General features: G+C 35.4%; 1 protein-coding gene across 1 annotated transcript in view; it reads left to right on the top strand.

The window, feature by feature from the left end:
• Nucleotides 1–12,151, top strand: part of ARHGAP42 (Rho GTPase activating protein 42) — a 268,642-nt gene extending 256,491 nt beyond the window's left edge. Inside the window, exons 22-24 of the mRNA XM_039221800.1 lie at nucleotides 813–875; nucleotides 10,281–10,360; nucleotides 10,790–12,151. Of these exons, the coding sequence (XP_039077731.1) occupies nucleotides 813–875; nucleotides 10,281–10,360; nucleotides 10,790–10,878 (232 nt within the window). The 3' untranslated portion in view covers nucleotides 10,879–12,151. The remainder of the gene's footprint in view (nucleotides 1–812; nucleotides 876–10,280; nucleotides 10,361–10,789) is intronic.
• Nucleotides 12,152–16,561: the final 4,410 nt, after the last annotated feature.

Raw genomic sequence — 16,561 nt, 5'->3', positions numbered from 1 at the left:
AGAGAAGAATTCACTTCTGTTTTACAACTGTACTGACAAAGCAGAAATTAAAATTGAGAGAAAGTATATTCTATATTAGGTATAAAATGATCCTTCAGATTATCAACTGGCTAGGCTCTGGGAGAAAAGTTGTCAATTAAAGAAATAAGATACACTTTAAAATCTAGTTTAAAACATCATTCAAGGAATTTGATATTCTCTTCTAGTAAATATAGAAACTTTTCTAATTACCCCAGGTGCCTTAGTTTTAATATAGTCTCACTTTTTCAAAGAGACCATGCGCTGCCTCCCATGAACTGAAATAAGATTTGAATCCATAAATGTTATTTATTGGCCGTATTTTCAGAGTTCCTCTTTTCACTTTATAGGAACTGTGTTCAAATTTTTTAAAAAATGAAACATTTTAGAATTAGTTTTGTCTAAGCTATCAGAATGAACAACAGTTCTTTGTCTTGATGATTTGATTCTTCCCTGTGGCTTCACAGGAGTCAATATCACTGCCAGAAGCTGAGTGGGGAGAAAATGTTCTTTTTTACTGTTCCCACAGTTTTCTGAAGTAGGAAAGATGAGAACAGTAAGATCCTCAGGGGAGGTAGCTATAGGTTTATTACATCTGGTACTCTATGAGCTGGAGACTAGAGCTAAAAATTTCTGCCACATGAAATCTTAAAACAATTAAAATTCAGGTCAAACTTTGGGGATAGTTCTTTAATTATATTTGGTTTGTGTTAACTGATAACCCTGAATTATACTTTGAACTGAATAATTTAATTTTGATTTTAATGAAAATTGCATTTTAAAATTATTCTCAGTGTGGCAGCAAAAGCCCAACTGTTTGAAAATGTTGGTTCACTTCAACTGGATTCTTCTGGGCGGTAAGTTCTCAAAGTCATTAAAGTAAAAAATAAGTAAATGAAGTAGTGACATTGTTGTTTTTTGTTGACACATTGAGTCATCTTTGACAGCTCTGACCTTTAGTTTTGCAGATGAAGTCCACACCCACTGTGTCTGCACACAGGAAAAAGGTCATGTCTGTGAACGGCACTTAGCCTCTCAGACTATTCCACTAATGCCTTATTTACTAAAATCTTCACAAAGGAAGAGTCCTAAACAAGTTTTCTAAAAGACACAAGTTGCCATAACCTTTTGCATACTAAAGACTCCTTTGATGACAATTTGTGGAAAGTTTTCAAAAGTATATTTGTGACCTTTAAAAGTAACAGAACTTTATGTGGAACAAGTTTATGAACATGCATTAAAAATTTGCTTATTCTTAATGACCACTGTGTTGCTGTAGGCTGATTGACCTAAACAGCTTTCTTTTTTTTTTTTTTTTAATGTTTTATTTATTTCTAGGAGAGAGAGAGACAGCGTGAGCAAGGGAGGGTCAGAGAGAGAGGGAGTGACAGACTCTGAAACAGTCTCCAGGCTCTGAGCTGGCAGTCAGCACAGAGCCCGACGCGGTGCTCGAACCACGAACCGCGAGATCATGACCTAAGCGAAAGTCGGACGCCTAACCGACTAAGCCACCCAGGCGCCCCTAAACAGCTTTCTTTTTAATTATTATTATTTTTTAAATTTACACCCATGTTAGCTTATAGTGCAACAATGATTTCAGGAGTCGATTCCTTAATGCCCCTTACCCATTTAGCCCAGGCCCCCTCCCGCAACCCCTCCAGCAACCCTGTTTGTTCTCCATATTTAAGAGTCTCATGTTTTTCTCCTTTTCCCTGTTTTTATATTATTTTTGCTTCTCTTCCCTTATGTTCATCTGTTTTGTATCTGAAAGTCCTCATATGAGTGAAGTCATATATTTGTCTTTTCTCTGACACTAATTTCACTTAGCATGATAGATACCCTCTAGTTCCATCCACGTAGTTGCAAATGGCAGGATTTCATTCTTTTTGATTACCGAGTAATACTCCATTGTGTACACACACACACACACACACACACACACACATATAAACCACATCTTCTTTATCCATTCATCCATCGATGGACATTTGGGCTCTTCCCATAATTTGGCTACTGTTAACAGTGCTGCTATAAACATTGGGGTGTATGTGTCCCGTCGAAACAGCACACCTGTATCCTTTGGATAAATACCTAGTAGTGCAATTGCTCGGTCATAAAGTAGTTTTATTTTTAATTTTTTGAGGAATTGCCGTACTGTTTTCTAGAGTGGCTGCCCCAGTTTGCATTCCCACCAGCAGTGCAGAAGAGATCCTCTTTCTCCCCATCCTGGCCAGCATCCAAACAGCCCTCTTTTAAGTGTAGTACTTCATTCAGGGTTTCTAGGTATCACCTTCAACTCTGTTGTTAAAAAGACACAGGTCGTTACATTTTACTGCTGTTAATGTGCTTGCTTCTGAGGTTTTGCTTTCCTCTCCTCCCCTTGTCAAATTGATTCTTCTCATCCACAGTGGGCTTTGGTTTTTTATTTGAATACGTCTGAAATAATGGAATTTTTTAGTATTTTGATATTTGTTTTTTTTGTTTTGCTTTACCATCAGTAACTAGTGCAGATATGTACCATTTAATTAATGCTTGCTATTTCAAAGATCATATAAATGAGAACACTTGAAGAACAAACTTTGATTTTTTTTCCTTTGGATGCATAAAGGTAATTTTGAGCTTCCAATGCATGTTTGGATAATTGAGGCTATGAATCAAAGGAATCACAGTTAATTGAAGTATCACCATATTTAACCACTATTGTACACCTGAAACAAATATAACACTATGTTAACTATACTGGAATTAATTTTTTTAAGTTATTCAACCATAGGATTCTATTGCCCTTTTTATAGTATGTGGGCTTTTTCAGCAACTGTTATTAAATGTCTACACAATATTGGGCTTTTGCTAGTTACTACGGATAACAATGACCTTTAAATTCTGTTATTTTTTTCCCACAAGGCCTAGCAAGGGTCTTTGTATATTAATGCTTTTGACTTCACAGAGTTGAGCCACTTTGATATCTTACAATAATAAGATACCATGCACTGAATTGCATGATTCATGCACTGAAATTATGTTAACAAATCCAGAGTACTTGTGTAATTTACTTTACCTCCATCCATAGTATCTTTGCCTTTTTCCCTTTGATCAACATTTGGTGAAAACTAGGTACTGTGCATATCAGAACATCAGTTCTCTGAAACTCATCATTTTTAGGCCTTCCTGTATGGGATTTAACTTTGCTGCTTCTGTCTTGCTCTATGGTTGAATTGCTCCACTAGGTGGAGCCCTTTTATTATGAAGCTCAGAACAACCTGTTAAGAACTCAAGTTATGTAATCAAAGAGATAATCTTTTCAGAGCTTTAAGAAAACAAGCTATTAATGAGGTAAATCAGAACACTGTCAAATACTCAGACGTTCAACAGTCTACCTATGCATTTTTAATATGCTTTTATATTATACTCTAAGTCAACTTCTAATGGGTTGTCAGCATAAACTTAGAGCTCCTCAATACATTGAAGGTTCGAGTCTATTTGTCAACAGTTCCACAGCCCTTGTTGATGATGTCATAACTTTTCACCAAGAGACAGGCCCAGTGGAACACAATGGATGTCAAGGTCAGATTGACCCATGTTTAAATTCTTGGTCTACCACTTCCTAGCTGTAGTAACCTTGGAGTTACATATGTTAGAAAAAATATTTTCTTTATCTATAAAATGAAGATCATAATTCTGCCTTTGACAAATTATTATAAATGTACACTATAATGTATTGGAAGCGCTTGCTAAGTTCTCTGTAGATGGTCTACAATAGTAACTATTATTGCTATTTAAAGTGCTTGCTTAAGATATTGAAGCCTCTAATATCTAATATATTAATGGTACTAAATCACTATTAGCAATCACCTGACTCTTTTATACCGTTAAATACAAGTGAAAAACAAATAGAAATTGAGGGCATTTCCCATACTAACCTCCTGCAAAGCCTATTTTGCTTTCTTTCTAGGGAGCTCAGGGTTCCCCTTGAGTTGGACCTTGAAGAATGATAGGACCAGAAGTTGTTAGTAGGATGACTAGCCATGTTCGGGAAAGAGACCAAATGGGAGATTTCAATGGAGGGCTTTGAACAACAGGAAAGTAACACTTCTGGAAGTTTCTGTAGACTGAGCCATTGAGCAAAGTGGTGATCTAATCGTGGGTACACTTGAATAGATCACTCAAGTGGCTTTTCTACGAGGTGGTGAAAGGGAGAGAACAGTCAACCATCTAGAATGGAATTTGTGAGATTTAAAAGGCTTTAATTAGGGCAGTAACAAAAGCATGAAAAAACATAAGAATTTTATGGATCAGACCAAGATTTGGCAACCGCTTTGATAGTCTGGGAATGAAAGATAGGTAAAGAAAACCCCAAGTCTTTGAGATTGACTGTCAAAAAGAATGGAAATTTTGCTTCTGATCTTAGCTTGTGAGTACATAGGAGAGGAAAGGAAATGTGGGCCATAATGTTTGAGGAACCTGAGGAACACTGACAGGCAGTTAGAAATGTGCAGCTGGAACCAGGGGAGAGCATGGAGTTTGATGCCATTTGGGAAACTTCCATACAGCAGTTATACTGCATAAATAAATCTGAGGGTACTCAATGATGGAGCTTATTGAGTGAAAAAGGAAAAATGGCTGGGCATTGGTCTTTGGTGAATGGTTTTATTTAAGGGTCAAGCACAGAAGAATGTGAAGAAATGATCAAGAGAAGTAATGGTCAATGTGGTAGAAGCAAAAGTGTCAAGGAGATCATTAGAGGAGGACACTGGTTTTAGTCTCTAAGGCATCACTGGAAATCTTTAAGAAATCAGGTTCAGTGGAGTAGGAGGGGCCATTTGGACAAGTTCTGGGAGCTTGACCTAGAACACTTGTTAATATGAAGATTCCTGAGTTGCTGCAGACTCTGTAAACCAGAATATCTGAGACTGAGGCCTGGAGAATATGAATTTTTGACAACATCTCCAAAGATTTTTATGTACCAAAAAATACTGTTTTTGAAAGTCATTTGAACAGAGAAAAATGTCCTCCTATCTAGCACTGGTTTAGAGCACAGTGACACATGTAAGATACACATAAGATAAAGTACTGTGCTACATGAAGAAACACAAAAGAATCTATGATTTTTAAGAATAACAATTGTTTTCTTTTAGAGAATATGGATAGTACTACTAAACTAAAAAAAAAAGTGAAGGAAAACCACTTCTAGTCTCATCACCTGAAGATAACTGCAGTTAACATTTTGGTTTATAACCACCCAATCTCATCTATAACCATGGCTCTTGAACTTTCTGGTCTCAGAACACCTTTATACACTAAAAAAAAAAAAAGAAGAAGAAGAAAACATTGAGAACCTCCAAAGAGCTTTTGTTTATGTGGATTATGTCTATTTATATTTACCATACTATAAATTTAAACTGAGCAATTTAAAAGTATTTATGAATTTATTAAAAATATCAATAAGTTAATGTAACTAAAGACGGGTAACAGTAACACCCTTTGTAGTTAGAGGACAGAATTGTGATTATTTACTCTTATTTACAGTCAGCAATTATCAATAATAGAAGTGATTTTTTTTCTGTGATATTAGGAGACTTCACAGTTGACATTCAGATAATCACAGAAATGTTCTAGACCAGCAATCAGGAGATGTAGATTCTAGCTTGACTCTGCCATAACTTTAATTTCTCTTGGACTTCATTTCTACATATAGAAAATGAAACAAGGAAAATACCTGTTTCCTTTCAAAATCCAAACTCCTGTCACGCAAGTCACCTGATGATCACAAGTCCTACAACATATGGGGGTCACCCTTTTCTGTAAAACCTAGGCAGAGAGTTCATGTGCCTATCACTAGATCACAATAGGATCTAACCTCCCCACCAATTTCCTCTTCCAAAGGCCATATTATTAATGTGTTTTTTGAAAACAACAGAAATTGTTTCACATCCACCACTAACCCAGACCACGGAACCCCGCTCCTTCTTTGTTGACATATACTGAACATGCTGCAGTCAGCTTCCATTCCTTAATGTTAGTGACTGCTGAGAGCTCAGGAGCTGACACCTCTCTTCCTTAATCCCACCGAAGTACCATTAATACAGTAACAAAGATTTTTTTTAAGTCCATTACATATGAGTATAAATAACATAAGTTTTATGAAAAATATTTTCTAAAACAAAGAACTATATTATTTAACATTTTTGCAGACCTCTTTAATACATGACATACTAGGAAATAAATGGATTCTCATATACACTTCATTTGCTCTCAGAGCAATGTCCTCTCATGGCCCTACCTACCCATCCATCCAGGTTCCTCTTGACTATACTTTGTGAACCACTCCTCTATGATAAACACAGAAAAGGAACCATGAAGGTGGTGTTCACTGTATTACTCCAGTATAGTGCCCAACAAAGAAAGGATGCTCAACAAAGTTGTTGGGTAAATGAATAAAATATACATTTTTAACCAAAAAAGACTTTGTTAGTCACTTTTTCACTTCACTTTCAATGGAGTTGCAATACACGTGCTTTTACATAAGCAACTTTAACTCTACAAGCTTCCATGGGAGTTCTTCAGCATTGAGGCATTCAATATTCACTCAGGTATCTAAGCCAGAAACAGTATTTGTTGACAAAAGCCTAATAAAGGAACATGTGACTAATTAAAACAAATCTCCAACTAGTGACCAAGAAGTAAATTTATTGTAAACAGTCATGGGCAATTTAGGGTCTTGCAAGGACAAATTTTTAAATAATTACCTTACATGCTAATACTGTTTTATGTCATATGTTCTTCTACATTGTTGTTTATAGTAGATGCCTAATGCTTTAATTGGTTTGGTGTATCTTAATTTATTAAATCTTCTAATAAAGACTTAGGTTTTGATTTTTTGTTTTTAGCTTTTCTATATGTTACTACTTAGGCATCTTTTTAACTACATTTGTGTGCATTCCTCCTTCCTTCATATAAAAAATGTGTGTGTGTGTGTGTGTGTGTGTGTGTGTGTGTGTGTATCATTAAGTGGCCCTCCAGGAAACATTGTATCAATTTTGATTAGGTAATTTTTTAAAATGTTGCTTATGATTAAGATAAGCATTGTGAATATTGCACACTGACCCTATTAAAGCTTTGTAAGTCTATTCGTAAGTAATAGTGTGTAGAAGTAGGAATGAATCTTGTGAACAGATCATCCTGTGTATGATAAGGGAAGAAATAGCTTTCAGCATGCTGAGTGCCATTACCTTACTCTCCCATGCGATAAGAAGCAAGATTTTCAGAATCCTTTTCAAAGGATATTAGGATCTTCTGAAGAAAGACTCAATAGGTGACAGTGTTATTTTCACATCTTCAATATACCAAGGCAGTAAAAGAGGAAGCATTAGCACCTGAAGAGAAAACTTCACTGTCACAGACATCTACATTAAATCATCAAAGCTTTATGCTGAGTTAACACCTGTAGTTACAGATCTCAGCAGAAGAAAATTATACCCGTCTAGTCATATGCACAGATAATTGAAAAATTACAACAGATATTATTTTGTGCTGTGTATTTTTGACACATATAACAATATCTATTTAGTGATATAATTATTCTACATGCTTCCCCCTTGCTATCTAATCCCATAAAATACTATGGAGACAACATTCATGTCTGAAATATTTACAAAAACACTTCGGTTGCATTCAGAATATAATTTCAAAAAGTATATCATTGCAAGGATTATTATATCTTTTTTTAAGTTTATTTAGTTTGAGAGAGCGAGAGTATGGGAGGGACGGGGCGGGGCAGGGAAGAGGGAGAGACGGAGATAGAATATCAAGCAGGGTCTGCACTATCAGCACAGAGTCCCACGCAGAGGTGGAACTCATGAATCGTGCGATCATGACGTGAGCCAAAAGCAAGACTTGGAGGCTTAACCGGCTAAGCCACCCAGGCACCCCAGGATTATTATATCTTAATCATTTCTGTAACTCTGAAAATTGTTTCCTTATGCATCTCTTAGTTTAATGATTCAAAGCAGTAAGACTTAATATTAGAGAAAACTGTTGCTGTTAGAAAATTTGAATTTTTGAAAAATACATATTTTTAGAGAAATGGCTCTGGTACTCTCAATTATGTCAGATATCATTTCATTTTATCAGATCAAATCATACCAAATTATACTAGATCAAATGATTGTAACTGACTAGAAGATTTATAGGAAAAACTAATATTTTATATTTAAGATTATCATGATCTGATTCTCACAAGTCTTCATAACTTGGTAGTGTCTTCTTCCCTCACCCCCACACCCATTGTCAGCCAGCACATCCATGCAGATACACTCATATGCATGCATGTACATGCACACACATACATATGATTCTTCTGTAGTGTAGATCCCTGTCCTTCTCTGGGTACCTGTACTTCCTCAATTCTAACTTATATCATGCAGCCCTGAGAAGTGGTCTGTGTGGGCTAGTGGTCATTCCTAAATCTGCCTGCTGCAGGCTCTCCTAGGCTGTCGTACCAAACTTTCTGAAAGTACAACCTGAGACTTACATTATGAAATAGATTCTGAGGTAGGACCATGTTTTTTCCTCTATAAGCTTTCTAATTTTCAGATAACTTTTTGGACACCCCAGTTTAAATGACCTGGCCTCACTCTGGAAGTGTAGGGAATAAGACCCATTATCTAGCTCCAACAAGGAAATGAAATAATAATGTACACTGCTCTTTCAGAGAGCTGTAGATTAACAAACACTGCTATGTAGTACTGGGCCCTCAGGGAGGAAAGACAGGGTGCCTTCAATCTTTAAAAGGACTCATTATGTAAAAAACAGAGCCCAGAGCTTCTTAATTTTTTCCCCATTCATTGATTCAGCAAATACTTACTGAGTTACTAAGCATCAGGCCTCATTCATGGAGGTTGCATTCTAATTGAGGAAGAAGGTTATAGAAATATCAACAGTAACAACAGAATACCAGATACTAATGCCATGCAGACTTAAAACAGGAGAATATAATAGTTGCCTGGGCAGCCATTTTAGAGTGTGTGGTCAGGAAGACCTAACTTTTAGCAAAACTTAGGAAATTTAAAGTGAACTACAAGTGGACAGCCATGTGTAGGTCAAGAGGAAAATATATCAGGGCAAAGCCCTGATAGCCCTGGGATGGGAATGGCTTTGGCATGTTTGAGGAGGTAAATGCAGTGTGAATGGAGTATAGTAGGTAAGCAGGTACAGAAGAAGCAGGAGATCATGACAGGTAACTGATTGTGCACAGTATGGAGGCTAGAGTTGGAAACCAGTTGAAGGGTTGTTTTCAGGTAAGTAATGTGGTCATCATGCGATCATCAGAACCTTTTTCAAACTGGCTGCTCTGTATAAAATGGATTTTAAGGTGACAAAACAAAAGGCCTGGAGGATTTAGAAAGATCAGGAGCCATTCTGTGAACCACACCAGAAGTGATTTTGGCTTGGGCTCTGGTTGTTATAGAGATGGTGAGAAGTAGGTGAAATGAGCATAACTTGCACATCATACAAAGGTAATTAGATGTCCAATGAGGATGACTTCACTGGTGACTTGATGAGCAGCCTCAGAAGATGGCTTTTTAGTGTTGGCTCAAATATTTTTAAATAGATCACATACAAAATTCTGAAATTCTGTTTTCTCTTAAGAAACTAGAGTATCTGACTACATTGAGTCTGAATTCTCATATGGCAGCAGATGTTGGGAGCTGAATATTGGTTTCTCACTTTAGCAGATGGGTATAGGCTCTGGTTTGCAAAGTCTCCATCTGTCCTCTTTGTCTCCCTGACAATGAGGCTATTGTTGGTTGTCATTTATAAGCAGTTTATTCTATTCTTTTTCCTGTATCATGTACACTTAATTTATTTACCATACCCTGTAGGCCTTTTAATTTTGGGGTCTCACCTCTGATAGAAAGTAGGGGAAATAAGTACCTATGAACCTCTATATAGGTGTAAAAATGACCTGTTTGCCAGCTCTACTAAAAATTATATAATAATAGAATTCTTTAAAACCAGCTTGTGTTGTTAGAAGCCATGTTGATTACCCTTAGAGACATTCCCTAGAAACACAAGAAGGGTTTTTTGGTGTGCTATCAGTGTGTTCAGTTTGTGAAAAATGCTCTTATGCATACTTATATGTGTATTTTATGTGTATTATACTCTAATTACAACAAAAAACAGTATTTTTTTACAAATGATTTGAAATATGAATGTTCTTGTTGAGAGTTGTATATTTTATAAATTGCTTTTTGTTCTTTCAGCCAAGCCAAAGCCATGTACTCTTGTAAAGCAGAACACAGCCATGAGCTTTCTTTCCCACAGGGGGCAATATTTTCTAATGGTAAGTAGAACTATTCTTTCTACTTAAGTTTATTATCATGGAGAAGATGAAGGGATAGTGAAGAGATAAGAAGCTAAAGTAGAAGTAGGAGACTCAGAATCTACTCTAGCCCCTGCCTTTCATAAACTGTACAAGTTAATGCACTATATTTCTCTGGAGCCCAGTTTTCTCCTGTGTATGAAAGACAGGGAGAAAGGAGGAGGAAGGGATGGAGGAGATGGGAGAGATGGTGGGATGAGAGGGATTAGGAAGGGAGAGAAATTGGTTACAAGAATGCAAAGGACATTTCCAGTTTTAAAGGTGTTGTGACATTGTTTTAACAACTTAGTGTATTTATGCAACCTGATGTGCATTTTAACCCATTTGTATATATAATTATTTAAAGCTAATGCTGATTGAATGACACTTGTTGTTTTTATTTTTTGCCAGTATACCCATCAGTGGAACCAGGATGGTTGAAGGCAACCTATGAAGGCAAAACAGGACTAGTTCCAGAAAATTATGTTGTCTTCCTCTAATACTGTTTAGTGGATGGCAGTATCTTCATGGTATCCATGGTAACAATAATAAGTGCTATGATTTTATCTGACACAGATATGGGAATCAGCCCACTAAACGAAACGTAAATTTCTATCAAGTTCTACACCAACAGACTATGTAGCTCCCTATAATGAAAAAGAAAAAAAAATGCATAAATTGTTTGCCATGCCATTCTTTTCATTTTTCTTCTTGACTGGTTTCTTATTTTAAAATCTTGCCCCTGCCCTTGTTTTTGACAAGTAACTCTGCACACTGTCTTTTCCATAACAATTGTAGAATACTGTGTTAAGTACTATATCCCAGAGATTTGGGAACTAGAAATTTGCTATAAGGATTTTTAGATAAGTCCTTTACGGCCTGGCATTCTCTGAGGAACCTTGAAATCATTACTTAAAAATGTAATTTAAATTGTTCATTTATTATTTTTCTTATGAATTTATTTCTTTTTTATATCATTGTTTTGCTGGTCCTAAACATTTCAAGGAAATAGGTTTTTTTAACATAAGTTTATTTTTATTTGTTTACCATGTAGATGATGGTATTCAAAAGGAATAATGTATATTATGTCTATAAATCAAGTTAGGTCATACACTGATTTCAGTATTAAACACTCCCTTCAGCATTCTAGATGCCTTCTATGGATGTAGACTGGGGATTAGCAAACTATTTCTCTCAAGACCTGATAGTAAATATTTGAGGGCTTTGTACACCCTAAAGGTCTTTACCACAGTACTCGACTGCCATTGTAGCACAAAGCACCCGTAGATAATGAATAAGCAAATGGACAAGGCTTAGTGCCAATACAACTTTATGGACTCTGAAATTTGAAAATTTCAAAATTCTCTTGTGTTCTGACATATGATCCTTTAACTTCTTCAAATCTATTGAAAAATAGAAATATTTTAGTTGGTGGGCCATGCAAAACTAGTGGCAGGCCAGATTTGACTCATGGGTCATAGTTTGCTGATGCCTAGTTTAGAGGATGTATAAAACTATCTTTATAACTTTGGGATTTTATGAAATTTTACTACATTAATATATAAATACTGATAATTCATATGCACGTATCATCTGGTAGTGGCATTACAGTGGCATCAAAAATTATAATTACAGTAATATGAAAACAATATAAAAGTGGATTTTTAAGGCATGCAGCCTAAATTCTACTTGTAACACTGTCAAGTGGCAATGTATTTTATTGACATCTAATTTTGTCTTTTTAGAAATTCTTGTACAGGTGATAAAGATTTTTTTAAAGGTACAAGTATGCTTAAATTCTTTTAAATTTTATACTTAGTTTTAAGAGAAACCAAACATAAACATAAACATCCTGTACCTTTGTATAGGATTCTTAAATAATCATAAGCCACAGAATTTAAAATTGTTTAATCATCTTTAACAGGAATAAAATCTATACATGACTTTCTTTCATGCCTTTCAATTTACAACTTTTATTAGGAATTTCACTGACTTTATAGAGCATAGAAATAGATATTCACTACCCATTTAAATAAATCATCAACATCTGGTTGTGCACCAACCATTATTTCTATTATTTCTGTTTCAATTATTCTAATATATTATTTCTATAAATATCTACATGTGGCAAAGAGCCTCTCTTCTCAAGATTCCAAAAATCTTGCCATTGATGGCCACAGTGCTGGTCCACTGGACCATAATATTTTACTTGTTACTTCAGAGTACTCCACTGTTCAGACACTCAGGTATTGACTGCATAAAACTCTTTTTATGTGATAATATAATCTGGAGTCTCAATCTCTTCTCTTTAAATGAATGTTTCAAGAGTTAACAGGTTAAATTATACGTACACATATACACACAACTATGCCTTAGAGCATTTATGTTTTTAAAATAAAAAGTGGAATACTAGATTAGAACTTATAAAGAATAATGATAGGCAGAATCACAACCAGAAATAAATATCAGTGCATTGAATAAAGGGATGAAAAATATTTAATGTAAAATTAGTAATATAATGAAAAAATCTGATAAATGTTTATTTTTTACCTCCTGCTATTGATCTTTGTATACTTATGATCAGGTGTTGCTAGAGCTTTTTGGTCTCTAGATCCTTGATGGCCTTTCCTAGTAATAATAGCATTGCTGATACTCTGACTACCTTCTGCTGGAACAGAAGGAAGTCTTTCCAATGTTCCAGTCCCTAAGTTTATGACACCCTCAGTTTAAATGCCTTTGCCATCATCTGACATCCTACTTAGATTAGAATCTCTTAATGGCAAATTGATTATCTTGCAAACACCAACTTGGCTCCATCTTGAAAGATTCAGAATTCTACTTCATTTGCTGCAGCAGAGAGAAATCTCAACCTTCATTTTATTTTAACACAGACCAGGGTGTTCTTTCCTCTGAGTTGTCTGTGAGCTAATTCCACTGATGATTAGTGAGGAATTAAAGCTTTTGCTGTATAGGACATGGATGTGAAGCCCAGCTCTCCTTTCTTATATAGTAAGGCATTACTATACAGTTATTGTGGCATTACTTACCGTGGTCCCTTTTTTGAAACGAAAGTGCAAGTGCTTGTTCAAATTGTACCTTTTTTTTGAAGTTTTAGTCTTACAGATTTATGGGGATGGTCCTTTTTTCTTCATATTGATTACAGGTGTTAAGCAAGCTATGGCCATATACTGCTTTTCCTTAGAAATGTTTTATTTATGAGCATTGAGAAAAATCAAGACGTGCTTTAAATTACGTGGACTGTTAATTACACAAGAAGGTAATGACAGTCATTGAAGGACAGTCGCATTAAAAATGTAACCACAGTTCAGTAATGAAACCTTAACATTTCAGGGATAATGTGAAGATAGGTTAGAATCGCCACCTCTACATCTCCAAAACACACAATGTAGACCCCCTAAACACTGCTTACAGTATAATTAATATGAGGAAGTGATGGATAAGTCTGTGTCAATCATCTTGTGTACTGTGTGAAAATATACTCCAGTACAAAACATTTATGTATTTAACAGGTGACCTTTTTGTTACGCCTTAATGCCTACTGCGTTTATAGACACTAGTCAGACAACTGAAGGCTTTTCTTGTGTTATGTGTAAATGCTGAAAAGTAAAATAATCTTTGTATTCCTGTGAAGTCCTTGAAGTATGAGGAAATGCCATTTCTTCTTATTTGATTTGAGTGTTTTTGGTAGTTGTGTTGACTCTCTGTACTTTGTAATGTGAATGAGTATACCCAGGTTTCTCAACAATGGCTTCTTTGCTAGCTCTTTCAGGGATGGTGGAGAGGAAAGAAAAAAATGTACTTTTCAATATCAAACTATCCAAGTTTCCAAATAGGAGAAATAAAGATACATAAAGACTTTTATTCTTTATTCTATGATAATTGGTTTTATATATTGTGGTACTCCTTTTAAAAATCCACTAGGTCGAAAAACAAAATCCACTAGGTTGTAAGGAAAAAAACTTGGCACTGTAATCCTTTGACAAAACCTCAATCACCTTGTTACTTCCAGCCACATTCTTCAGGTCTGTATCTCTTTCTGATATGAAAAGGATGTCATTCATATTGATGCTAGTATAGAAGAGTCCCTCGGAGCCTTCTCTCAGACGACTGTGTTTGTAGTATACCCCTCAATAGATATTCAGGATACCTTAATTAACATTTAGAGCCCACTTGACTTACACTTTATTGACTCACAAGTTAGAGGCAGACTGTTTAGGGTCAGATTTTGTTCTTTGTTTTTATAATACCTTCTCAATTTGTAGCTGTTACTATGACCTAATAATATCATTGAGTAGACCCCCAAATCATATCTCCCTGTTAAAGAAAAAAACAGAGACTTCACTATTGTCCAGAAGTTATTTTGCACTTGATTAAAGGTTTCTCACTTAGGATGGGGGTAGGAAATTGCTATTTACCTTTGCTTCCTATCTTTCTTGGTTACCTTTCAAAGTCAAAACAATTTTTACAAAGGAACCTTTTGAATAGTCTATGTCTTGCCTGTCTCCTGTTGATCTGCCGACTTATTTCCAGGTATTTATCAACTAGTCTTACATTTCCTGAACACATTTACTGTATCCATTCATTGTCACCAAAATCTCCCTGCTTCAGATGTACAGGTTCTACTTGGTGGTAATTGCAGACGAATTCTGACATATAACTGACATGGACTTTTAGAGAATCAGATCAATAAATAGGTTTTTTTTTTTTTAATTTTTTATGGCAGCTGTGTCTACTGCTTAAAATAAGGAATTTCGATCAAGAATGTTGACAGCACTAACAGTGAGCCATTGACAGAAAACTGATGTGAATATTCTAGATCAGTGGTTAGAAGCTGTTGTATTAGTTAGGGAATCCAGTAGGTCATCTTTTCCCTCCCTGGCACTCAAGAGAGATGCCAGGTTCAGAGACTGGTGAATGCCAGAACATTTCTTGGTGCTATAGGGACGAATGGAATCTGTTTGCTTACTAAGAAGTCTCAAAAGGTAGGGGCCACTAATAGTTATTACATACATAAATATCCTTCATTATCCAAGATGGTCATTTACAGGACTGTGTGAGGTAATTAAGTATTGGAGGCAGGTGGAGGCCAAAGGTGCTGATGCCACTTAATTAGATGACCACTTTATCTTTCCTCTTTGTGCCATCTGCGATCTCTCAGCGTTTCCTTTGGTCTTTACCTTTCCAGGATTGAACACAGCCTAACTTTGCCTTGAACCACCCAGTCTCTTATATTAAAAGTGTGCATTGTTTTATATATGGCAGCATGTTAGAAGTTTTATATCTGGCTTTGTATCTTCATTTACCTTTTTACAGAGAACACTGCCTGCACTTGATTTATGCCTAAAATATGAGATATCACCACACTGAAGGCTGTGATTTCAGGAGGAACTGAAACCTTTACAGTTAAATAGGGAGTTTGGCAGGGAAGGGGGCTTTTTTTTTTTTTTCAGAATCTTATTTATATACTGTTAAAATTTGAAGTATTATAGTTTATATTAAAATTGAATATTTAGATACTCTATTTCAGTACTAGGAATATTTTTTGCAGCCACTAACATGACAGATTAATAAATATGATGAAAATGATTGTCAGTAAATTATGTTGAATTTTTTGTAGTGTTTCTGTATTTGTTTTCACTTTGTGTATATATACACACATACATATACAAACATGTAGATAACCTCATGTTATTCCTAAACTAATTTGCCACAATATCTTTAATGTATGTTGACACTGTATTTTAAATTACTTTAAAAATAAACTATGTAAGCTCATTTTAATTTAGTCTTTGTACTTCAAGAGCCACTGTTTTGGAGGGCAGCTGTCTTGGATTCATATAGAGAAAAAAACAGTTTCAAGTACTATGAATGGTCATTTTGGGTGTGGCCGAGTGGAAAATCATAGCAGAATTAATAAACTTTTCCTGACGATTGGACCTTTTGCCAAGAAACTGGCATAATGATAGATCAGAAGAATGTTAATGTTGGTACCTATTAATGATGCAGATGTCTACAGGAGAGAGAAGTAAATGAACCATAAGCAAAATATCAAATATAACAGGTATGTAGGCTTACCCAAAAATATGTTTGCAAAAGTTTACAAGTGTGCTGTGGAAGAAGTATCAGCATGCAAACACTCGCTTTGGTTTTCATTAGTTTTAT

The sequence above is a fragment of the Hyaena hyaena genome, unplaced genomic scaffold (assembly GCF_003009895.1).
Source record: "Hyaena hyaena isolate Hyena2069 unplaced genomic scaffold, ASM300989v1 scaffold_1018, whole genome shotgun sequence".
NCBI lineage: Eukaryota > Metazoa > Chordata > Mammalia > Carnivora > Hyaenidae > Hyaena > Hyaena hyaena.
Note: the sequence above shows the minus strand (reverse complement) of the source record. Positions and strands in the feature narration are given on the sequence as shown.